Raw genomic sequence first — 26,671 nt, 5'->3', positions numbered from 1 at the left:
ACATGGATTTATTGTGATGGTGTAGACTATATTACATGGATTTATTGTGACGGTGTAGGTAGACTATATTACATGGATTTATTGTGATGGTGTAGACTATATTACATGGATTTATTGTGATGGTGTAGACTATATTACATGGATTTATTGTGACGGTGTAGGTAGACTATATTACATGGATTTATTGTGATGGTGTAGTCTATATTACATGGATTTATTGTGATGGTGTAGACTATATTACATGGATTTATTGTGATGGTGTAGACTATATTACATGGATTTATTGTGACGGTGTAGGTAGACTATATTACATGGATTTATTGTGATGGTGTAGACTATATTACATGGATTTATTGTGACGGTGTAGGTAGACTATATTACATGGATTTATTGTGATGGTGTAGACTATATTACATGGATTAATTAGAATATAGATGTCTGCATCAGTGGCTTGTAGGCTGCGTGTGGAAGCCAGGAGATGCTGAATGCGTTTGTTAATTAACGGTCAATTTCCGTGAGACCCAACCGTTATTCGCAGTACAAGGCTGACGAAATGTCATGACCGCCACCGCCCTAATGCAGCCTGGTTTTACACCATCTCAGCAGCTATCTTCAAATATAACTTTGCTCTGTGCTTCTCTCAGCGTGTACTTCGTAGCCCGAGACCACACTAAATATCCTATAGGCGTACTTGATATTGCGCGCCCAGTGGAGAATCAGAGATGAGGGGTGGCATCGGGGATATATAGACTAATAAGCAACTAATTCGGCAGCGTAGCCTAGTGGTTAGAGTGTAGGGGGGGCAGGTAGCCTAGTGGTTAGAGCATTGGACTAGTCACCGAAAGGTTGCAAGTTCAAATCCCCGAGCTGACAAGGTACAAATCTGTCGTTCTGCCCCTGAACAAGGCAGTTAACCCACTGTTCCTAGGCCGTCATTGAAAATAAGAATTTGTTCTTAACTGACTTGCCTAGGTAAAGGTCAAATAAATTCTAAAACACTGAGAAATATTTACATTTCATCAATTACAAACGACATAACCCTCCCCTCGGACGAGATTAACAAAATACTAAACTGTCCCCTTGACTGAAATTGAAAAACGTTTATGACCCTCCCCCATTTTCCAGCTACCCATTATGTACATGTGGATCCATCCCTAACATTCTGATTCTGTACACAACGACCGTTGTCTATTCTTCCTATTTTAGTTGTTGTTATAGCACTGTACCCAGGGGTGTGGAATTGGGGCGGGGGAGGACAGATTTCCCCAAAGTGAAGTCATTTCGACGTTGGTGGAATTGTATGTGTTTGTTACATAGAATTTGGGGATTTTTACATTGGGGAGTTACCATAGTGATTTGTTTCCTATTTCTACCCTTGACAACACTCAACCATTACCTTTGCCTCATTTCTAATCTAGTGGAGTAAAAGCCACCCAGAGCATGGAGCAACACAGTATTATCTGAAGGCAATACAAAGGAGTACAGATGCCGTATCTTAATTTGATCCTCCTTGTAGAAATGCAAGATTGTTCTGTGTTCGAGGTTTTAAAAGGTGGCAGGTGCTTTGGGCCAGTAATTGAAAGGTTGCTGGATCGAATCCCCGATCTGTTGTTCTGCCCCTGAACAAGGCAGTTAAACCCACTGTTCCCCGGTAGGCCGTCACTGTAAATAAGAATTTGTTCTTAACTGACTTGCCTAGTTAAATAAAGGTTAAATTCAAAATAATAATCTTAAAGTTTGTAATTTCCACTTATACATTTCTGACTTGATTTGACCTAACGAAAAATGTATCAACTCCTACAAAAATGTCCATTCATTATAATTCACATTTCCTGTTGCTGCAGGATTATTTTCCTGTTTTGTAAAAATGGGTCAAATTAAGTTAGGGCATCTGTTCAGTAGAATTACCTTCTGCAACCTGACCTGTGGACTGACTAGATAGAACAGAGTGGCCCCACTAGCTGTCCTGTCCGTCATGATCTCGTCACTAAGGCTGCTGTGGGGACTTGGCTGTGGCTGGGAGTGTTGTGTTGAATCACTCATCCAAGGTCAATAGTACAGTCTTAGATGAACATTGTTCACACATAAACCACACACACACAGACACACACACACACATTTTCCTAAGTCAGTCTATCCCGGGGGAAGCAGAGTCACCAGAGCTATTTTCATATTGCAGTAGCTTAGTGGGCAGCGGTCAAACTCAACTGTCTTTCTGTGTTGTGTCCTCCTCTGTAAGGAGAGAGAGAAAGAAAGAGGTAGCAGGGTTTGGGGGGCTGGGGACTATTTATTACCAATGTTTAATCTGCAAAGCCTTTCAAAGTCAGAGTAGCTTTGAGTAGATCACATATGATCAGATTTAATCTTATGGGTTCACTCCATTACCCTGGACCATTACGTGATGGTTTCACTCCATTACCCTGGACCATTGCGTGATGGTTTCACTCCATTACCCTGGACCATTGCGTGATGGTTTCACTCCATTACCCTGGACCATTACGTGATGGTTTCACTCCATTACTCTGGACCATTACGTGATGGTTTCACTCCATTACCCTGGACCATTACGTGATGGTTTCACTCCATTACCCTGGACCATTGCGTGATGGTTTCACTCCATTACCCTGGACCATTGCGTGATGGTTTCACTCCATTACCCTGGACCATTGCGTGATGGTTTCACTCCATTACCCTGGACCATTGCGTGACGGTTTCACGCCATTACCCTGGACCATTACGTGATGGTTTCACTCCATTACTCTGGACCATTACGTGATGGTTTCACTCCATTACTCTGGACCATTACGTGATGGTTTCACTCCATTACCCTGGACCATTACGTGATGGTTTCACTCCATTACCCTGGACCATTACGTGATGGTTTCACTCCATTACCCTGGACCATTACGTGATGGTTTCACTCCATTACCCTGGACCATTACGTGATGGTTTCACTCCATTACCCTGGACCATTGCGTGATGGTTTCACTCCATTACCCTGGACCATTGCGTGATGGTTTCACTCCATTACCCTGGACCATTGCGTGATGGTTTCACTCCATTACCCTGGACCATTACGAGATGGTTTCACATACTCAGTCTGCTTTCACATTGAAGAGGCCCTAATTCAGTTTTGTCCTCTTCTACTGTCCACAGCCAAGACATATCTCCTAGGCACTCTTCTTCTCCTTTGTCAATCAAGTTCACTTCATGTCCATTCTTTGAGAGTGATGTCTGGGGCGCAGACCTCTCACTGACCTGCTGACTCATGCTTTTCAGCAGAGCCCTTCTTCTTTCAGGCTCTTTCCAAATGTCCGCTTTGAACTCCTTATAACGGCCCACTCCCCAGGAATACTCGACAAGCCCTTTATGTCCATTGTTGGGGGGGGGGGGGATACTCGACAAGCCCTTTATGTCCATTATTGGGGGGGGGGGGGATACTCGACAAGCCCTTTATGTGGGAGGTTTCTCGACAAGCCCTTTATGTGGGAGGTTTCTCGACAAGCCCTTTATGTCCATTGTTGGGGGGGGGGGGTTACTCGACAAGCCCTTTTTCCCTACTGCACGTACTATAGTTTTTTTTCCTGTTACTGCCTTTCTGTTAGTTTTCCTGTTGCTGCCTTTCTGTTAGTTTTCCTGTTGCTGCCTTTCTGTTAGTTTTCCTGTTGCTGCCTTTCTGTTAGTTTTCCTGTTGCTGCCTTTCTGTTAGTTTTCCTGTTGCTGCCTTTCTGTTAGTTTTCCTGTTGCTGCCTTTCTGTTAGTTTTCCTGTTGCTGCCTTTGTTAGTTTTCCTGTTACTGCCTTTATGTTAGCTTTCCTGTTACTGCCTTTCTGTTAGTTTTCCTGTTGCTGCCTTTCTGTTAGTTTTCATGTTACTGCCTTTCTGTTAGTTTTCCTGTTAGTTTTCCTGTTACTGCCTTTCTGTTAGTTTTCCTGTTGCTGCCTTTCTGTTAGTTTTCCTGTTACTGCCTTTCTGTTAGTTTTCCTGTTACTGCCTTTCTGTTAGTTTTCCTGTTACTGCCTTTCTGTTAGTTTTCCTGTTGCTGCCTTTCTGTTAGTTTTCCTGTTACTGCCTTTCTGTTAGTTTTCCTGTTACTGCCTTTCTGTTAGTTTTCCTGTTGCTGCCTTTCTGTTAGTTTTCCTGTTGCTGCCTTTCTGTTAGTTTTCCTGTTGCTGCCTTTCTGTTAGTTTTCCTGTTGCTGCCTTTCTGTTAGTTTTCCTGTTGCTGCCTTTCTGTTAGTTTTCCTGTTGCTGCCTTTCTGTTAGTTTTCCTGTTACCGCCTTTCTGTTAGTTTTCCTGTTACTGCCTTTCTGTTAGTTTTCCTGTTACTGCCTTTCTGTTAGTTTTCCTGTTACTGCCTTTCTGTTAGTTTTCCTGTTACTGCCTTTCTGTTAGTTTTCCTGTTGCTGCCTTTCTGTTAGTTTTCCTGTTACTGCCTTTGTTAGTTTTCCTGTTACTGCCTTTCTGTTAGTTTTCCTGTTACTGCCTTTCTGTTAGTTTTCCTGTTAGTTTTCCTGTTACTGCCTTTCTGTTAGTTTTCCTGTTACTGCCTTTCTGTTAGTTTTCCTGTTGCTGCCTTTCTGTTAGTTTTCCTGTTACTGCCTTTCTGTTAGTTTTCCTGTTACTGCCTTTCTGTTAGTTTTCCTGTTGCTGCCTTTCTGTTAGTTTTCCTGTTGCTGCCTTTCTGTTAGTTTTCCTGTTGCTGCCTTTCTGTTAGTTTTCCTGTTACTGCCTTCCTGTTACTGCCTTTCTGTTAGTTTTCCTGTTACTGCCTTTCTGTTAGTTTTCCTGTTACTGCCTTTCTGTTAGTTTTCCTGTTGCTGCCTTTCTGTTAGTTTTCCTGTTGCTGCCTTTCTGTTAGTTTTCCTGTTACTGCCTTTCTGTTAGTTTTCCTGTTACTGCCTTTCTGTTAGTCATTAACTCACTATGTTCTGTCTTTCTCCTAACTAGTTAATTGACCCATGACTGTCTCCCCCGGCCCCGTATCAGGTACTGGCGTCGGCGGCTGGGCCTGCAGGTTGTCTACTCTGAGAACAGAGGCTACCGGTTCTGTTACTCCCACAGAGGGAAGCCTGGTCCGGGCCGCCCCACTATTCTCATGCTCCACGGCTTTTCTGCTAACAAGGACATGTGGCTGCCTGTGGCTAAGGTACAGTATGGACAGCCGTAGGACAGACATGCACATATTTTGCAGGAATCACATTTACTAAAAATACACTTTAGGTCGCTTTGAGTGTCTGCTGAATATCACATATAATGTCAACCTGAAATCAGACCATACAGTAACATAGTAAACAGTACATCAGGCCATACAGTATCATAGTAAACAGTACATCAGACCATACAGTAACATAGTAAACAGTACCATAGTACATCAGACCATACAGTACCATAGTAAACAGTACATCAGACCATACAGTACCATAATAAACAGTACCATAGTACATCAGACCATACAGTATCATAGTAAACAGTACCATAGTACATCAGACCATATAGTATCATAGTAAACAGTACATCAGACCATACAGTATCATAGTAAACAGTACCATAGTACATCAGACCATACAGTACCATAGTAAACAGTACATCAGACCATACAGTACCATAGTAAACAGTACATCAGACTATACAGTATCATAGTAAACAGTACCATAGTACATCAGACCATACAGTAACATAGTAAACAGTACATCAGACCATACAGTACCATAGTAAACAGTACATCAGACCATACAGTACCATAGTAAACAGTACATCAGACTATACAGTATCATAGTAAACAGTACCATAGTACATCAGACCATACAGTATCATAGTAAACAGTACCATAGTACATCAGACCATACAGTAACATAGTAAACAGTACATCAGACCATACAGTACATCAGACCAAACAGTATCACAGTACATCAGACCATACAGTAACATAGTAAACAGTACATCAGACCATACAGTATCATAGTAAACAGTACCATAGTACATCAGACCATACAGTATCATAGTAAACAGTACCATAGTACATCAGACCATACAGTAACATAGTAAACAGTACATCAGACCATACAGTACCATAGTAAACAGTACATCAGACCATACAGTACCATAGTAAACAGTACATCAGACTATACAGTATCATAGTAAACAGTACCATAGTACATCAGACCATACAGTATCATATTAAACAGTACCATAGTACATCAGACCATACAGTACCATAGTAAACAGTACATCAGACCATACAGTACCATAGTAAACAGTACATCAGACTATACAGTATCATAGTAAACAGTACCATAGTACATCAGACCATACAGTAACATAGTAAACAGTACATCAGACCATACAGTACCATAGTAAACAGTACATCAGACCATACAGTACCATAGTAAACAGTACATCAGACTATACAGTATCATAGTAAACAGTACCATAGTACATCAGACCATACAGTATCATAGTAAACAGTACCATAGTACATCAGACCATACAGTAACATAGTAAACAGTACATCAGACCATACAGTACATCAGACCAAACAGTATCACAGTACATCAGACCATACAGTAACATAGTAAACAGTACATCAGACCATACAGTATCATAGTAAACAGTACCATAGTACATCAGACCATACAGTATCATAGTAAACAGTACCATAGTACATCAGACCATACAGTATCATAGTAAACAGTACATCAGACCATACAGTACCATAGTAAACAGTACCATAGTACATCGGACCATACAGTACCATAGTACATCAGACCATACAGTATCATAGTAAACAGTACATCAGACCAAACAGTATCACAGTACATCAGACCATACAGTAACATAGTAAACAGTACATCAGACCATACAGTATCATAGTAAACAGTACATCAGACCATACAGTAGTATCATAGTAAACATAGTAAACAGTACATCAGACCATACAGTACCATAGTACCATAGTACCATAGTAAACAGTACCATAGTACATCAGACCAGGTCCATAGACAGGTTCTGACCAGTCTCCCCCCTGCGTTCCATAGCCAGGTCCATAGACAGGTTCTGACCAGTCTCCCCCCTGCATTCCATAGCCAGGTTCTGACCAGTCTCCCCCTGCATTCCATAGCCAGGTTCTGACCAGTCTCCCCCTGCATTCCATAGCCAGGTCCATAGCCAGGTTCTGACCAGTCTCCCCCCTGCATTCCATAGCCAGGTCCATAGCCAGGTTCTGACCAGTCTCCCCCCTGCATTCCATAGCCAGGTCCATAGCCAGGTTCTGACCAGTCTCCCCCTGCATTCCATAGCCAGGTTCTGACCAGTCTCCCCCCTGCATTCCATAGCCAGGTCCATAGCCAGGTTCTGACCAGTCTCCCCCTGCATTCCATAGCCAGGTCCATAGCCAGGTTCTGACCAGTCTCCCCCTGCATTCCATAGCCAGGTTCTGACCAGTCTCCCCCTGCATTCCATAGCCAGGTCCATAGCCAGGTTCTGACCAGTCTCCCCCCTGCATTCCATAGCCAGGTCCATAGCCAGGTTCTGACCAGTCTCCCCCTGCATTCCATAGCCAGGTCCATAGCCAGGTTCTGACCAGTCTCCCCCTGCATTCCATAGCCAGGTCCATAGCCAGGTTCTGACCAGTCTCCCCCTGCATTCCATAGCCAGGTCCATAGCCAGGTTCTGACCAGTCCATAGCATCTGACTGATTGCTGTTATACCTTTGTAACGATGTTAATACCTACTAAATAATGTAACGATGTAATTACTACTATAACGATGTTAATACCTACTAAATACTGTAACGATGTAATTACTACTGTAACAATGTTAATACCTACTAAATACTGTAACGATGTAATTACTACTGTAACAATGTTAATACCTACTAAATACTGTAACGATGTAATTACTACTGTAACAATGTTAATACCTACTAAATAATGTAACGATGTAATTACTACTGTAACAATGTTAATACCTACTAAATAATGTAACGATGTAATTACTACTGTAACAATATTAATACCTACTAAATAATGTAACGATGTAATTACTACTGTAACAATGTTAATACCTACTAAATACTGTAACGATGTAATTACTACTGTAACAATGTTAATACCTACTAAATAATGTAACGATGTAATTACTACTGTAACAATATTAATACCTACTAAATAATGTAACGATGTAATTACTACTATAACAATGTTAATACCTACTAAATAATGTAACGATGTAATTACTACTATAACAATATTAATACCTACTAAATACTGTAACGATGTAATTACTACTGTAACAATGTTAATACCTAAATACTGTAACGATGTAATTACTACTGTAACAATATTAATACCTACTAAATAATGTAACGATGTAATTACTACTGTAACAATGTTAATACCTACTAAATACTGTAACGATGTAATTACTACTGTAACAATGTTAATACCTACTAAATAATGTAACGATGTAATTACTACTGTAACAATATTAATACCTACTAAATAATGTAACGATGTAATTACTACTATAACAATGTTAATACCTACTAAATAATGTAACGATGTAATTACTACTGTAACAATGTTAATACCTAAATACTGTAACGATGTAATTACTACTGTAACAATGTTAATACCTACTAAATAATGCAACGCGCTAATACAATGTTGTTATTAGTGTAATAACAGGATAAGGATCATTAATGGATAAAGTAGACAGGATATGTAGACTCAAGTAATGTTTTTCGTTTTTAACTGTGATGTACCTTGTATATAACTGTGTTAACTGTGCTGTATGTCTGTATGTCTTTCTGTAGTCGATAGACAGTGTGGTTGAGGTGTTAACTGTGCTGTCTGTCTGTATGTCTTTCTGTAGTAGATAGACAGTGTGGTTGAGGTGTTAACTGTGCTGTATGTCTGTATGTCTTTCTGTAGTCGACAGACAGTGTGGTTGAGGAGTTAACTGTGCTGTATGTCTGTATGTCTTTCTGTAGTCGACAGACAGTGTGGTTGAGGTGTTAACTGTGCTGTATGTCTGTATGTCTTTCTGTAGTCGATAGACAGTGTGGTTGAGGTGTTAACTGTGCTGTATGTCTGTATGTCTTTCTGTAGTCGATAGACAGTGTGGTTGAGGTGTTAACTGTGCTGTATGTCTTTCTGTAGTCGATAGACAGTGTGGTTGAGGTGTTAACTGTGCTGTTTGTCTCCCTGTAGTTCCTGCCCAAGCACCAGCACCTGCTGTGCATTGACATGCCCGGACACGAGGGCACCAGCCGTACCGATGCCAGAGACTATTCCATAGAGGGACAGGTCAAGAGGATACGACAGGTACTGATAGGTTGATTGATTGATTACATTCATTTTTCTTCTGTAAGCTCTCCGTCACGTTACACCACTGTAAACACCGTATACTGTTACTGTACCAAAGTCACATTTTACATTTACAATTGAGTCATTTAGCCTCTTTAGTCTCTTTAGCTAGGTGAGACAACCACATATCTCAGTCATAGTAAGTACCTGGCCAAGGCTTTCGACTCTGTCAATCACCTTTTTCTTATCGGCAGACTCAACAGCCTTGGTTTCTCAAATGACTGCCTCGCCTGGTTCACCAACTACTTCTCAGATAGAGTTCAGTTTGTCAAATCGGGGGGCCTGTTGTCCGGACCTCTGGCAGTCTCTATGGGGGCACCACAGGGTTCAGTTCTCGGGGTGACTCTTTTCTCTGTATACATCAATGATGTCGATCTTGCTACTGGTGAGTCTCTGATCCACCTCTACGCAGACGACACCATTCTGTATACTTCTGGCCCTTCTTTGGACACTGTGTTAACAACCCTCCAGGTGAGCTTCAATGCCATACAACACTCCTTCTGTGGCCTCCAACTGCTCTTAAAATCTAGTAAAACTAAATGCATGCTTTTCAACCGTTCGCTACTCGCCCGCCCGACTAGCATCACTACTCTGGACGGTTCCGACTTAGAATATGTAGACAACTACAGATACCTAGGTGTCTGGCTAGACTGTAATTTCTCAGTCCAGACTCATATTAAAAATCTCCAAACCAAAATTAAATCTAGAATCGGCTTCCTATTTCGCAACAAAGCCTCCTTCACTCACTCCGCCAAACATACCCTCGTAAAACTGACTATCCCACCGATCCTCGACTTCGGCGATGTCATTTGCAAAATAGCCTCCAACACTCAACAAATTGGATGCAGTCTATCACAGTGCCATTTTGTCACCAAAGCCCCATATACCGCCCACCAACACTCCAACACTCAACAAATTGGATGCAGTCTATCACAGTGCCATTTTGTCACCAAAGCCCCATATACCACCCACCACTGCGACCTGTATGCTCTCGTTGGCTGGCCCTCGCTACATATTCGTCGCCAAACCCACTGGCTCAAGGTCATCTATAAGTCTTTGCTAGGTAAAGCTCTGCCTTAGCTCAGCTCACTGGTCACCATACCAACACCCACCCATAGCACGCGCTCCACCAGGTATATGTCACTGGTCATCCCCAAAGCCAACACCTACTTTGGCCGCCTTTCCTTCCAGTTCTCTGCTGCCAATGACGGGAACGAATTGCAAAAATCGCTGAAGCTGGAGACTTATATTTCTCTCACTAACTTTAAACAAAAGCAATCTGAGCAGTTAACCAATCGCTGCAGCTGTACATAGCCCATCTGTAAATACCCCATCCAGTCAACTACCTACCTCATCCCCATATTGTTTTTATTTACTTTTCTGCTCTTTTGCACACCAGTATTTCTACTTGCACATCATCATCTGCACATCTATCACTCCCGTGTCAATTTGCTAAATTGCAATTACTTCTCTACTATGGCACATTTATTGCCTTACCACCTCATGCCATTTGCACTGTATATAGACTTTATTTTTTTATTTTGTGTTATTGACTTGTTTATTGTGTTATTGGCTTGTTTGATTACTCCATGTGTAACTCTGTATTGTTGTTTGTGTCGCACTGCTTTGCTTTATCTTGGCCAGGTCGCAGTTGTAAATGAGAACTTGCCTTCCTGGTTAAATAAAGGTCAAATAAAAACAATGTAAAAAAACATCTTCAGATGGCCATTGGATGAATCCCGGAACATGTTCCAGTCTGTGCTAGTAAAACAGTCCTGTAGCTTAGCATCCGCGTCATCTGACCACTTCCCTATTGAGCGAGTCACTGGTACTTCCTGCTTTAGTTTTTGCTTGTAAGGATTTCGGGGGAGAGCTTTGTATGCATCTCTGTTCGTGGAGTAAAGTTGGTCTTGGATTTTTTTTCCCCCCGTGGTTGCACATGTGACATGCTGGTAAAAATTTGGTGAAACTGATTTAAGTTTGCCTGCATTAATGTCCCCGGCCACTAGGAGCGCCGCTTGTGGATGAGCATTTTCTTGTTTATGGCCTTATAGAGTTGGTTGAGAGCGGTCTTAGTGCCAGCTTCGCGGTGGTAAATAGACGGCTACGAATAATATAGATGAGAACCCTCTTGGTAGATAGTGTGGTCTACAGCTTATCATAAGGTACTCTACCTCAGGCGACCAATACCTCTAGACTTCTTTAATATTCGACATCGCGCACCAGCTGTTATTGACAAAAATACCTCCACCCCCCTCTTAACAGAGGTAGCGTCTCTGTTCTGCCGGTGCATGGAACATCCTGCCAGCTCTATATTGTCTGTTTCTTCGTTCAGCCACGTCTCGGTGAAACACAAGATTCAATACCGTTTTTAATGTTCCAGTATAGGATATCCTTTTTTGTCGGACTCGTTGAAGGAAAACATTTCTTCCGTGTTGATGTCCAGAAGTGTTTCTCAGTCATAAGAGACGGTAGGAGCCACAATAAGTTAAAAAATAAGTTATGCAAAAAAAAATACAAAACAGCACAATTGGTAAAAGAATGTAAAACGTCAGGCATGTTCTTCAGCGCCATTTTTTTGCCAATCAGATCTTCAACCAAAACCTAATATTAGATTAAGGGAACCTGAGTTTACAAATAACAAAACATATTTTTACTTCATTAACAAAGTTATAAAACCCCAATTCCCAAGTGTGAAACTGTAATTGCCCCCCTTACACTCAACAACTGGTTGTGCCACCTTTAGCTGCAATGACTCCAACCAAACACTTCCTGTAGTTGATGATCAGTCTCTCACACCGCTGTGGAGGAATTTTGGCCCACTCTTCCATGCAGAACGGGGTCATTTGTGGGTTTTCAAGCGTGAACTGCTCGTTTCAGGCCCTGCCACAACATCTCAAATTGGATTAGGTCTGGACTTTGACTAGGCCATTCCAAAACCATTTTCATGTAGACTTGATTATGTATTTTGGATCATTGTCTCGCTGCGTGACCCAGCTGCGTTTTAGCTTCAGTTCACAGACAGATGGCCAGACATTCTCCTGTAGAATTCTTTGATACAGAGCAGAATTAATGCAAGTCGTCCAGGTCCTGATGCAGCAAAGCATCCCCAAACCATCACACTACCACCACCATGCTGACCGTTGGTATGAGGTTCTTACTGTGGAATGCAGGGTTTGATTTTCACCACGCATAATGGGACCCATGTCGTCCAAAAAGTTGACTCAAGTTTTCCAAAAAAGCACCTGAAATCACCTGGATGATCATGAAGACTCTTGGGGGGGGGGGGGGGGGGGGCAAAAATTTATTTGACAGATAAATTAAAAGTATAACTTTTTGGACAACATGGGTCCCATTTTATGCCCGGCGAAAATGATGAGAAATGTTCCATTTTCAGAGCGGGTTCCCTAAGGAAGTCTAACTAACTTTTGCCATGTTGCGTACCAATCGGAAAGTACTCAGACCCCTTAACTTTTTTTGTTACATTACACACTAATTCTAAAATGTTAAATTAAATTATATTTTTTCCTCACCGATATACACACAATACCCCATAAGTATTCAGATCATTTTGCTATGAGACTTGAAATTGACCTCAGGTGCATCCTGTTCCCATTGATCATCATTGAGATGTTTCGACAAAGTGATTGGAGTCCACCTGTGGTAAATTCAACTGATTGGACATGATTTGGAAAAGCACGCATTTATCTTTATAAGGTCCCACAGTTGACAGTGCATGTCAGAGCAAAAACCAAGCCATGAGGTCTAAGGAATTGTCTATAGAGCCCTGAGACAGGATTGTGTCGAGGCACAGATCTGGGGAAGGGTACCAAAACATTGCTGTAGCATTTAAGGTCCCCAAGAACACAGTGGCCTCCATCATTCTTAAATTGAAGAAGTTTGGAACCACCAAGACTCTTCCTAGAGCTGGCCACCCGGCCAAACTGAGCAATCGGGGAGAAGGGCCTTGGTCAGAGAGGTGACCAAGAACCCGATGGTCACTCTGACAGAGCTCCAGAGTTCATCTGTGGAGATGGGAGAACCTTCCAGAAGGACAACCATCTCTGCAGCACTCCACCAATCAGGCCTTAATGGTAGAGTGGCCAGACGGAAGCCACTCCTCAGTAAAAGGCACATGACAGCCCACTTGGAGTTTGCCAAAAGGCACCTAAAGGACTCAGACCATGAGAAACAAGATTCTCTGGTCTGACGAAACCAAGATTGAACTCTTTAGCCTGAATGCCAAGCGTCATGTCTAGATGAAACCTGGCACCATCCCTATGGTGAAGCATGGTGGTGGCAGCATCATGCTGTGGGGATGTTTTTCAGCGGCAGGGACTGGGAGGCTAGTCAGGGTCGAAGAAAGATGAATGGAGCAAAGTACAGAGAGATCCTTGATGAAAACCTGCTCCAGATTGCTCAGGATCTCAGACTGGGGCGAAGGTTCACCTTCCAACAGGACAACGACCCTAACCACACAGCCAAGAGAACATAGTGGCTTTGCGACAAGTCTCTCAATGTCCTTGAGTGGCCCAGCCAGAGCCCGGACTCGAACCCGATTGAACATCTCCAGAGAGACCTGAAAATAGCTGTGCAGCGACACTCCCCATCCAACCTGACCGAGCTTGAGAGGATTTGTAGAGAAGAATGTGAGAAACTCCCCAAATACAGGTGTGCCAAGCTTGTAGCGACGTACCCAAGAAGACTCGAGGCTGTAATCACTGCCAAAGGGGCTTCAACAAAGTACTGAGTAAATGTGATATTTCCTTTTTTATTTTTTTTAATATATTTGCAAGAATTTCTAAAAGGCTGTTTTTTCTTTTTCATTGTGGGGTATTGTGATGTCATTATGGGGTATTGTGATGTCATTATGGGGTATTGTGATGTCATTATGGGGTATTGTGTGTAGATTGATGAGGGGGAAAAAACTATTTAATGCATTTTAGAATGAGGCTGTAACGTAACAAAATGTTGAAAAAGTCAAGTGGTCTGAATACTTTCCGAATGCACTGTACATTCCATTTAGTTGAGGATTGACGAAAGACTATTGCAGTGGAAAGATAAGGGTTTGTCTTTGTTAGAGTGTGGTTGATAAACACATTCATGGTCTCTCAGTTCGTCTGTCTCTTCTTGTCACTTCCCCATTTCTGCAGTCTTTACATCTTTTAGATCTTTCAGTTTACCAGAAACGAACGGAAATACATCTATACTACACATGACAATGGAGGGCTGAACATAAAGAACATTGAAGCTTTGAATCAATCCCTGAAAGCCTCATGGATTCAAACTATATGTAAATATGAGTTGGATCTCATGTAAAATCTTAGAAAAAGTCCAAATCACTTTTTATTTTTCAAAATATTTACTTTTATACGAATAATGTCTTGTCACTTTACTTCGTTACTGCATTATTTCTTAATTTCCTCAAAGAATCCATAAAAGATTGGTTACATTTTCATTATTATCCCCTGGGGAAAAAATGACAGAAATTCAGAGCCAAATCATATGGTTGAATTCAAACATACTGATACATAAAGATACATGTTTTGGGGGAAATGGGAACTTATTATCTTATACTGTGTATGTATATATATTTATTTTTGTATTTTATTTTACCTTTATTTAACTAGGCAAGTCAGTTACGAACAAATTCCTATGTTCAATGATGGCCTAGGAACAGTGGGTTAACTGCCTTGTTCAGGGCCAGAACGACAGATTTTTACCTTGTCAGCTCGGGGATTCAATCTTGCAACCTTTTCGGTTACTGGCCCAACTCTCTAACCACTAGGCTTCCTGCCGCCCTAAATATATATATTCTGTATATAATGAAATGGCATAGTGCTCTCAGATGCAGACTGTTGTAATTACCTATTAAAGTATTAAAACAATGATTTCTTCCTTAGCGGCTGCTGTGAACTGCTACTGGTATGTTTTCATGCTGGATTACAGTACATGTCTCTGTGTCCCCTCTGTGTGTGTCCAGTTCGTGGAGAGTGTCCGTCTGACCAAGAGGCCCTTCCATCTCGTGGGCACCTCCATGGGAGGAAACGTTGCTGGAGTGTACGCTGCCCGTTACCCCAACGACCTTTGCAGTGTCACCCTCATCTGTCCGGCAGGTACAGTTTACAGTTCTAAAGTAACTTTTCAAAATGGCTGCAGAAAATGTCCATAATGACATAGTTTCCCGCAAGTTTGCAATCATATAACAACACTTTTATTATTATTATTATTATTATTATTATTTTTAAAATATCTGCTACCTATTCTATAATTTAGTTGTCTTTTTAACAAGGGTGTGTTTGTGGGGTTGAAATATTCCTAATGTTGATTCACAATTAATAAATAAATGCTCAAATTATGAATTATATAATGAATTATAGAACTCCTTATGCCAACAGGCCTTCGGGATCATTTTCTTAGATGTTTATTTACACTGGACAAAAAATATAAACGCAAACATCGTGTTTCATGAGCTGAAATAAAAGATCCCAGAAATGTTCCAGACGCACAAACATATTATTTCTCTCAGATTTTGTGAACAAATTTGTTTCCATCCCTGTTAGTGAGCATTTATCCCTTTGCCAAGATAATCCAACCACCTGACAGGTGTGGCATATCAAGAAGCTGGTTAAACAGCATAATCATTACATAATCATTGTCCCCTTGTGCTGGGGACAATAAAAGGCCACTCTAAAATGTGTTGTTTTGTCACAAAAACACAATGCCACAGATTTTTGCATGCAATTGGCATTCTGACTGCAGGAATGTCCACCAGAGCTCTTGTGAGAATTACATGTTAATTTCTCTACCATAAGCCACCGCCAACTTTGTTTTAGAGAATTTGGCAGTGTGTCTAACTGGCTTCACAACCGCAGACCATGTGTAACCACACCAACCCAGGACCTGCACATCCAGCTTCTTCACCTGCGGGATTTTCTGAGACCAGCCACCGAGACAGCGGATGAAACTGTGGGTTTGCAAGGCCGAGTATAGCACATGAAGATCTCCCCCACGGCACAAACCCAAGGGGGGACGCCAACCCGGACAGGAAGATCACATCAGTGACTCAACCCACTCAAGTGACGCACCCCTCCTAGGGAAGAAATGGAAGAGCACCAGTAAGCCAGTGTAATAGGGTCAGAGGCAGAGAGGCCAGGCAGAGACAGCAAGGGCGGTTCGTCGCTCCAGAGCCTTTCCGTTTACCTTCACACCCCTGGGCCAGATTACACTCAATTATATGACCCACTGAAGAGATGAGTCTTCAATAAAGTTTGCGTCTCTCACATGGGTAGGCAGACCGTTCCATAAAAATGGAGCTCTATAGGAGAAAGCCCTGCCTCCAGCTGTTTGCTTAGAAATTCTAGGGACAGTAAGGAGGCCTGCGTCTTGTGACCGTAGCGTACGTGTAGGTATGTACGGCAGGACCAGATCGGTGAGATAGGTAGGAGCAATTAGCAGTAAAATCTTGAAATCAGCCCTTGCCTTAACAGGAAGCCAGTGTAGAGAGGCTAGCACTGGAGTAATATGATCACATTTTTTGGTTCTAGTCAAGATTCTAGTAGCTGTGTTTAGTACTAACTGAAGTTTATTTTGTGCTTTATCCGGGTAGCCGGAAAGTAGAGCATTGCAGTAGTCTAACCTAGAAGTGACAAAGCATGGATCAATTTTTCTGCATTTTTGGATAGAAAGTTTCTGATTTTTGCAACGTTACCTAGATGGAAAAAAGCTGTCCTAGAAATAGTCTTGATATGTCCGTCAAAAGAGAGCTCAGGGTCCAGAGTAATGCCGAGGTCCTTCAGTTTTATTTGAGACGACTGAACAACCATCAATATGTATTGTCAGATTCAACAGAAGATCTCTTTCTTTCTTGGGACCTAGAACAAGCATCTCTGTTTTCTCCGAGTTTAAAAGTAGAAAGTTTGCAGCCATCCACTTCCTTATGTCTGAAACACAGGCTTCCAGGGAGGGCAATTTTTGGGCTTCACCATGTTTCATCGAAATGTACAGATGTGTGTCATCCGCATAGCAGTGAAAGTTAACATTATGTTTCTAAATGACATCACCAAGAGGTAAAATATATAGTGAAAACAATAGTGGTCCTAAAACGGAACCTTGATGAACACCGAAACTTATAATTGATTTGTCAGAGGACAAACCATCCACAGAGACAAACTGATATCTTTCCATCAGATAAGATCTGAACCAGGCCAGAACTTGTCCGTGTCGACCAATTTGGGTTTCCAATCTCTCTAAAATAATGTGGTGATCAATGGTATCAAAAGCAACTCTAAGGTCTAGGAGCACGTTGACAGATGCAGAGCCTTGGTCTGATGCCGTTAAAAGGTAATTTACCACCTTCACGAGTGCTGTCTCAGTGCTGTGATGGGGTCTAAAACCAGACTGAAGCATTTCGTATACATTGTTTGTCTTCAGGAAGGCAGTGAGTTGCTGCGCAACAGCTTTTTCAAAACATTTTGAGAGGAATGGAAGATTCGATATAGGCTGATTTTTAGTTTTTTTAATATTTTCTGGGTCAAGGTTTGGCTTTTTCAAGAGAGGTGTTATTACTGCCACTTTTAGTGAGTTTGGTACACATCCGGTGGATAGAGAGCCGTTTATTATGTTCAACATAGGAGGGCCAAGCACAGGAAGCAGCTCTTTCAGTAGTTTAGTTGGAATAGGGTCCAGTATGCAGCTTGAAGGTTTAGAGGCCATGATTATTTTCATGAATCGGTCAAGAGAAAGAGGATTAAAAAACTTGAGCGTCTCCATTGATCTGAGGTCCTGGTAGTTCTGTATAGACAACTGAGTTTTGGAGAAATACGCAGATTTAAAGAGGAGTCCGTAATTTGGTTTCTAATGATTATGATCTTTTAGTCAAAGAAATTAATGAATTTATCACTGCTGAAGAGAAAGCCATCCTGTCTTGGGGAATGCTGCTTTTTAGTCAGCTTTGCAACAGTATCAAAAATACGTTTTGGGTTGTTATTATTCTCCACAATTAAGTTGAAAAAATAGGATGATGGAGCAGTAGTGAGGGCTCTTCGATACTGCACGGTACTGTCTTTCCAAGATAGTCGGAAGACTTCCAGTTTGGTGGAGCACTATTTCCGTTCCAATTTTCTGGAAGCTTGCTTCAGAGCTCGGGTATTTTCTGTATACCAGGGAGATAGTTTCTTATAAGTTTTTTTTGTTTTTAGGGGTGTGACTGCATCTAGGGTATTACGCAATGTTAAATTGAGTTCCTCAGTTAGGTGGTTAAATTATTTTTGTACTCTGACGTCATTGGGTAGGTGGAGGGAGTCTGGAAGGGCATCTAGTTATCTTTGGGTTGTCTGAGAATTTATAGCACAGCTTTTGATGATCCTTGGTTGGGGTCTGAGCAGATTATTTGTTGCCAATGTAATAAAATGGTGGTCCGATAGTCCTGAATTATGAGGAAAAACATTAAGATCCACAACATTTATTCCACTGGACGAAACTAGGTCCAGAGTATGACTGTGGCAGTGAGTGGGTCCGGAGACATGTTGGATAAAACCCACTGAGTCGATGATGGCTCCGAAAGCCTTTTGGAGTGGGTCTGTGGACTTTTCCATGTGAATATTAAAGTCACCAAAAATGTGAATATTATCTGCTATGACTACAAGGTCCGATAGGAATTCAGGGAACTCAGTGAGGAACGCTGTATATGGCCCAGGAGGCCTGTAAACAGTAGCTATAAAAAGTGATTGAGTAGGCTGCATAGATTTCATGACAAGAAGCACAAAAACTGAAAACGGATAAGTTGAAATTTGCTATCGTAAATGTTAGCAACACCTCCACCTTTTGCGGGATGCGCGGGGGGATATGGTCACTAGTGTAGCCAGGAGGTGAGGTCTCGTTTAACACAGTAAATTCATCAGGCTTAAGCCATGTTTCAGTCAGGCCAATCACATCAAGGTTATGATCAGTGATTAGTTAATTGTCTATAACTGCCTTGGAAGTGAGGGATCTAACATTAAGTAGCCCTATTTTGAGATGTGAGGTATCATGATCTCTTTCAATAATGACAGGAATGGAGGTGGTCTTTATCCTAGTGAGATTGCTAAGGCGAACACCGCCATGTTTAGTTTTTCCCAACCTAGATTGAGGCACAGACATGGTCTCAATGGGGATAGCTGAGCTGGCTACACTGACTGTGCTAGTGGCAGTCTCCACTAAGCTGGCAGAATGGCTAACAGCCTGCTGTCTGGCCTGCACCCTATTTCATTGTGGAGCTAGGGGAGTTGGAGCCCTGTCTATGTTCGTAGATAAGATGAGAGCACCCCTCCAGCTAGGATGGGGTCCGTCACTCAACAGGCCAGGCTTGGTCCTGTTTGTGGGTGAGTCCCAGAAAGAGGGCCAATTATCGACAAATTCTATCTTTTGGGAGGGTCAGAAAACCAGCGATTGAGTTGTGAGACTCAGAGTAGAGTAAATATTGATCACATTCCCTGTTGTATGATCATATATTTTGATACATTGAATGTTAATATTGTGAAACTATGTTATACATTTTTTTTATTTTTTTTTAAATGTACCTACCTGTTTCAGGAAGTGATGTCACTGAGTACTGCCCCTATATATAGGACCTTCCACCCCCCCACCTGGGAACATGAGCAGCAGTGTTTTTTTCCTTCCTGTTTTCCTATGTGACAATGCTGTTCATTGACTACAGCTCAGCGTTCAACACCATAGCGCCCTCAAAGCTCATCACTAGGCTAAGGATCCTGGGTCTAAACAGCTCCCTCTGCAACTGGATCCTGGACTTCCTGATGGGCCACCCCCCAGGTGGTGAGGGTAGGTAACAACACAGTGTGGTGCCATAATTGTGGACTTCTGGATCCTGGACTTCCTGATGAGCCACCCCCCAGGTGGTGAGTGTAGGTAACAACACCGTGTGGTGCCATGATTGTGGACGTCTGGATCCTGAACTTCCTGACGGGATGCCCCCAGGTGGTGAGTGTAGGTAACAACACCGTGTGGTGCCATGATTGTGGACGTCTGGATCCTGAACTTCCTGACGGGATGCCCCCAGGTGGTGAGGGTAGGTAACAACACCGTGTGGTGCCATGATTGTGGACGTCTGGATCCTGAACTTCCTGACGGGATGCCCCCAGGTGGTGAGGGTAGGTAACAACACCGTGTGGTGCCATGATTGTGGACGTCTGGATCCTGAACTTCCTGACGGGATGCCCCCAGGTGGTGAGGGTAGGTAACAACACTGTGTGGTGCCATGATTGTGGACGTCTGGATCCTGAACTTCCTGACGGGATGCCCCCAGGTGGTGAGGGTAGGTAACAACATCGTGTGGTGCCAGGATAACAACCTCTCCCTCAAAGTGCTCAAGACAAAGGAGATGATTGTGGACTTCGGGAAAAGAAGGACCGAGCCACGCCCCCATTCTCATCGACGGGGCTGCAGTGGAGCAGGTTGAGAGTTTCAAGTTCCTTGGTGTCCACATCACCAAGGAACTAGCATGATCCAAACCACCAAGACAGTCGTGAAGAGGACACAACAAAGCCTATTCCCCCCTCAAGAGACTGAAATAATTTGGCATGGGCCCCCAGATCCTCAAAGTTCTACAACTGCACCATCGAAAGCATCCTGACTGGTTGCATCACTGCCTGGCCTCCAACCGCAAGGCACTACAGAGGGTAGTATGTACGGCCTAGTACATCCCTGGGGCTAAGCTGCCTGCCATCCAGGACCTCTATACCAGGCGGTGTCAGAGGAAGGCCCTAAATATTGCCAAAGACTCCAGCCACCCTAGCCATAGACTGTTCTCTCTGCTACCGCACAGCAAGTGGTACTGGAGCACCAAGTCTAGGTCCAAGAGGCTTCTAAACAGCTTCTACCCCCAAAACATAAGACTCCTGAACAGCTAATAAAATGGCTACCCAGACTACTTGCACCCTCTCACCCCCATTGTTATGCTGCTACTCTCTGTTTATCTAAGCATAGTCACTTTAACTCTACCTACATGTACATATTACATCAACTAACCGGTGCTCCTGCACATTGACTCTGCACCGGACTCCCTGAGTATAGCCTCGCTATTGTTATTTTACTGGTGCTCTTTAACCCTAACCCTAACCCTAACCATAGCCTCGCTATTGTTATTTTACTGGTGCTCTTTAACCCTAACCCTAACCCTAACCCTGAGTATAGCCTCGCTATTGTTATTTTACTGGTGCTCTTTAACCCTAACCCTAACCCTAACCCTAACCCTAACCATAGCCTCGCTATTGTTATTTTACTGGTGCTCTTTAACCCTAACCCTAACCCTAACCCTGAGTATAGCCTCGCTATTGTTATTTTACTGGTGCTCTTTAACCCTAACCCTAACCCTAACCCTAACCCTAACCATAGCCTCGCTATTGTTATTTTACTGGTGCTCTTTAATTACTTGTTATTTTTCTTTCTGTTTTACTTCAGTTTATTTTAGTAATTACTTTTTCCTGCTACTGCATAGTTGGTTAAGGGCCTGTATATATAAGCATTTCACTGTCTATTACACCTGTTGTATTCAGGCTCATGAGACAAATACAATTTGATTTGATGTTGCGTTTTATATTTTTGTTCCGTTTATTTGTGGTCTTTTTTTTTTCAGGTCTTCCTACCGAGAGTCCGTTTGTGGAGCGTCTGAGGGAGTTGGAGAAGGACCAGGAACTGAGTGGGAGCCTGGATCCCCAGGGCATCCCTCTGATCCCCTCTACCCCAGAGGAGATGGACGATATGCTCAAACTCTGCTCTTTCGTACGCTTCAAGATCCCTCAACAGGTAGTCATTGATACATTTCAGTTGGGCCGTGATTCAATCCGATCGCACTTTGTCGGGCGATTGGACTTTTTCAAAGCATGTGTTTTCCGTGTTCGTGGAGAATGAATGTCATGCGCACGATCACGCAGATCTACTGCTGATCGGATGGAATCCAGGTCTTAGTTTTGTTGTTGTTGGCGGCTGGTCAACATCTTCAGGATTTAGTCAATAACAACAACAACAACAAAAAACCCGGACGACTACTACTAGAACTACTCAAAAGCTTCTCTTCTACTTGTTGGCATTTTTTTTTTTTTTTTAACGACAATCTACTGCCTGGTTCCTTACAATAACCTTCATTATTCTTTTGCCAGATTCTTCAGGGATTGGTGGATGTTCGAGTTCCAAACAACGACTTCTACAGAGAGTGTGAGGGACTTGGTTTGAACGTCTGCTTCAAAAACATTCATTGAATAATTTAATGATTTCTGTCAGACTTGTCAATCACACCTGGTGGAATGTTTTTGGGTTTTGTGGTGCATATTGTATATGCATGTGTAGAGGAATAACTATTCACTTATCTTTCCTTAGTGAATAGGTATTATATCTTTCCTTAGTGAATAGGTATTATATCTTTCCTTAGTGAATAGGTATTATATCTTTCCTTAGTGAATAGGTATTATATATTTCCTTAGTGAATAGGTATTATATCTTTCCTTAGTGAATAGGTATTATATCTTTCCTTAGTGAATAAATATTCCTCTGTCTTTCCTCAGTGAATAGGTTTTATTATATCTTTCCTCAGTGTTCATGGAGATCGTAGGAGAGAAGTCCAGACACTCCTTACATGAGAACATGCATCTGATCACAGTCCCAACACAGGTCATCTGGGGGAAGCATGACCAGGTAAGCATGCCAGGAGCGTTGGGTCATAACCTTGCACAATAAAACTGTGGGAGAAATCAACAGTGTATCTTTCTTTTATTACAATTAATGCAAGTAACTGGATGTGCATACACTACTTGTAAACTCTAGTACACTCTTAGAAAAAAGGGATTTTGTATATAATGTCTATTTTTAGGTTATTTTCTGTTTGTCTTTATAATTGTAATGATTAAAACAGAATAGAATAATATTCGGCTGTCCCCATAGGAGAACCATTTTTGGTTCCAAGCCTTTAAAAAAATATATATATATAACTTTATTTAACTAGACAAGTCAGTTAAGAACAAATTCTTATTTACAATGATGGCCTATCGGGGAACAGTGGGTTAACTGCCTTGTTCAGGGGCAGAACGTCAGATTTTTACCTTGTCAGCTCGGGGATTCGATCCAGCAACCTTTCGGTTACTGGCCCAACGCTCTAACCACTAGGCTACGTTTAAAGTTCTACCTGGAACCCAAAAAAGGTTATTCAAAGTGTTCTCCTATAGGGACAGCCAAAGAACACGTTTAGGTTCTAGATAGAAAAGGGTCCAAGAGTGTTCCTCTTAATTGGACTCCCTCTCTCCTCTCCTCACTTCCTCTATCAGGTGGTGGATGTTTCTGGATCATCTATGCTGAAGGAGGCCGTCTCTGGCTGTCAGGTGGACCTGCTGGACAACTGTGGTCACTCTGTGGTGATGGAGCGACCTCGCAAGACAGCTCAGCTCATCATGGACTTTATCAATAACCAACACAACACTGGCTCTGGCTCCAACAACAGCAAGAAACTCTCCTGAGACTGACTACCTGGAGCTTAGACTTTATAGTGCCCGTTTCCCGGGCAAAGTTAAACCTAGTCCTAGACGAAGAAGCACTTTCAATGGGGGTTTGATCTCCATTGAACATGCGTTTCAGTCAGGGACGAGGTTTGTTAATGACTAGGTTTCAGTCAGGGTTTCAGGTTTAATTCGGGAATAGATTTCATTTAGGGTTTCAATCAGGGACTAGGTTTCAGTCAGTGTTTCAGGTTTCAGTCAGGGACTAGGTTTCAGTCAGTGTTTCAGGTTTCAGTCAGGGACTAGGTTTCAGTCAGTGTTTCGGGTTTCAGTCCGGGACTAGGTTTCAGTCAGGGTTTCAGGTTTCAGTCAGGGACTAGGTTTCAGTCAGTGTTTCAGGTTTCAGTCAGGGACTAGGTTTCAGTCAGTGTTTCAGGTTTCAGTCAGGGACTAGGTTTCAGTCAGTGTTTCAGGTTTCAGTCAGGGACTAGGTTTCAGTCAGTGTTTCGGGTTTCAGTCCGGGACTAGGTTTCAGTCAGGGTTTCAGTTTTCAGTCTGGGTTTCAGTCAGAGACTAGGTTTCAGTCAGGGTTTCAGATTTCAGTCAGGGTTTCAGGTTTCAGTCAGGGTTTCAGGTTTCAGTCAGGGTTTCAGTAAGGTACTAGGTTTTTAGGTTTAATCTGTGTCCAGGAAACCAGCCTACAGTGAGCGTTTATCTGTAAAAAATCTAATAATCTGTAAATGATGTAGTAATATTTTTCTAATCTAGTCCTCAGGGAATGAGCCCATTAACCAGCCGGCTACGGTTTCATGCTTGAATTTGATTATAAGGCGAAGGAAGACTGTGTAAAATACTGGGATACAATATTGTGACATTGTATTTATTTAGTGATTTAAGGACCTTAATTTCAAATGTTATATTCTTTGTTTAATTTCCAATGTGTTACTAAACTTACATGATTTTTGTATTGTATTTGAGTTTGCGTTACCTCTGAGTCAGCTGAAGGACCGTGGTCTGTAGTGTCTGAGACGGATCCCGCCTGAAAACACAAGATGTAAAGGAAGACACAAACTCAAAGCAAACTACTTCTAGTTGTTGTTAGATTGATTTGTCTTGTTGAAGGTTGGTACATGGTCTTACTATTATCCACAGACAACATATTACACCTTGTACATTAGGAACATATTGAAGGAACATCTGTCATTGTGTTTTATGATCAAATAAATGTTATTAAAAACAATGGAGCTACAACGACGTACATTTTGTAATATTATTATTAACCAAGTACTTTTTCTTCAAGCGCTGCTATACACTGTTATATGTGATATAACCTGATGGTATCGATGCATGACGATAGAGTATCGCTGCAATGAGACACAACAACCAACGCCTGCATATTTTCAAGTTAGCTTTGTTTAGTTTTAGCTGATGCCATGTCGTTAAGTTACACTGAGACAAAAAAATAATTTGTGACACTTGTTATCCTTGTACATGTTAATGAGTTGTCAATCTACTTAATGTTTTTGCTTGTTCACGTAAAGCACCAAATAAAACCCTTTTCTCATGCTGACATGAAATTCATGGACCAATCACATTGGACTTTGTTGTTTTGGGGCTGGGCATTGATATGGGGTGGAGCTACAGCTGTTTTTGGGGCTGGGCCTTGATATGGGGTGGAGCTACAGCTGTTTTGGGGGCTGGGCCTTGCTATGGGGTGGAGCTACAGTTGTTTTGGGGGCTGGGCCTTGATATGTGGTGGAGCTACAGCTGTTTTGGGGGCTGGGCCTTCAACACCTGAACCCCGCCCTGTGCCACTGGGTACTAGACTTCCTGATGGGCCGACCCCGGGTGGTGAAGGTAGACAACAACACTTCTGCCACGCTGATCCTCAACACTGGGGCCCCTCAGGGGAGTGTGCTCAGCCCCCCTTCCTGTACTCCCTGTTCACCCACGACTGTGTGGCCAAGCACGTCTCTAACTCAATCATCAAGTTTGCTGATGAAACAATAGTGATAGGCCTGATTACCAACAACATCGAGAGAGCCTACAGGGTTAGGTGAGAGCAGTGGCAGGGTGGTGGCAGGAAAATAACCTCTCCCTCAACGTCAACAAAACAAAGGAGCTGATCGTGGACTACAGCCGAGAGAGTGTAACAGATGTGAAATGGCTAGCTAGTTAGCGGTGTTCGCGCTAAATAGCGTTTCAATCGGTGACGTCACTTGCTCTGAGACCTTGAAGTAGTAGTTCCCCTTGCTCTGCAAGGGCCGCGGCTTTTGTGGAGCGATGGTTAACGATGCTTCGTGGGTGACTGTTGTTGATGTGTGCAGAGGGTCCCTGGTTCGCGCCAGGGTATGGGCGAGGGGACGGTCTAAAGTTATACTGTTACACAAGCTCCCTGCCATCAAGGACCTCTACACCAGGCGGTGTCAGAGGAAGGCCCTTAAAATTGTCAAAGACTCCAGCCACCCAAGTCATAGACCGTTCTCTCTGCTATCGCATGGCAAGCGGTACCGGAGCACCAAGTCTAGGTCCAAAAGACTCCTTAACAGCTTCTACCCCAGAAGCTGAACAATTAATAATGTATATTGAACCCCCACCCTTTGTTTTTACACTGCTGCTACTAGCTGTTTATTATCTATGCAGTCACTTTTCCCCTACCTACATGTACAAATTACCTCGACTAACCGCACATTGACTCAGTACCGGTTTCCCCTGTTTGACTTTTGCTTTCAAAAACATCTCAAACAAAACATGTCAAATTAACTATTGCTATTAAATTCTACCGTGCAAATACACTGTGCATTATAGGGAAATAATGCACGC

At 42.4% G+C, this 26,671-nt stretch overlaps 1 protein-coding gene across 4 annotated transcripts in view; it reads left to right on the top strand.

The window, feature by feature from the left end:
* The window catches only part of abhd6a (abhydrolase domain containing 6, acylglycerol lipase a), a 35,408-nt gene extending 9,990 nt beyond the window's left edge, over positions 1-25,418 (top strand). For 2 of the 4 annotated variants that reach the window (XM_036984303.1, XM_036984302.1), the window contains exons 3-9: positions 4,990-5,149; positions 9,213-9,326; positions 15,352-15,484; positions 22,000-22,169; positions 22,523-22,577; positions 22,954-23,054; positions 23,681-25,418. In XM_036984303.1, coding sequence (XP_036840198.1) covers positions 4,990-5,149; positions 9,213-9,326; positions 15,352-15,484; positions 22,000-22,169; positions 22,523-22,577; positions 22,954-23,054; positions 23,681-23,869 — 922 coding nt within the window. In that variant the 3' untranslated portion in view covers positions 23,870-25,418. The remainder of the gene's footprint in view (positions 1-4,989; positions 5,150-9,212; positions 9,327-15,351; positions 15,485-21,999; positions 22,170-22,522; positions 22,578-22,953; positions 23,055-23,680) is intronic. The other 2 variants (XR_005052689.1, XR_005052688.1) reach the window with 2 other exon arrangements.
* The last annotated feature ends 1,253 nt before the right edge of the window (positions 25,419-26,671 follow it).

This window comes from Oncorhynchus mykiss, chromosome 7 (assembly GCF_013265735.2).
Source record: "Oncorhynchus mykiss isolate Arlee chromosome 7, USDA_OmykA_1.1, whole genome shotgun sequence".
In the NCBI taxonomy this organism is placed as follows: Eukaryota; Metazoa; Chordata; class Actinopteri; order Salmoniformes; family Salmonidae; genus Oncorhynchus; species Oncorhynchus mykiss.
This window is presented reverse-complemented; position numbering and strand designations above follow the sequence as displayed.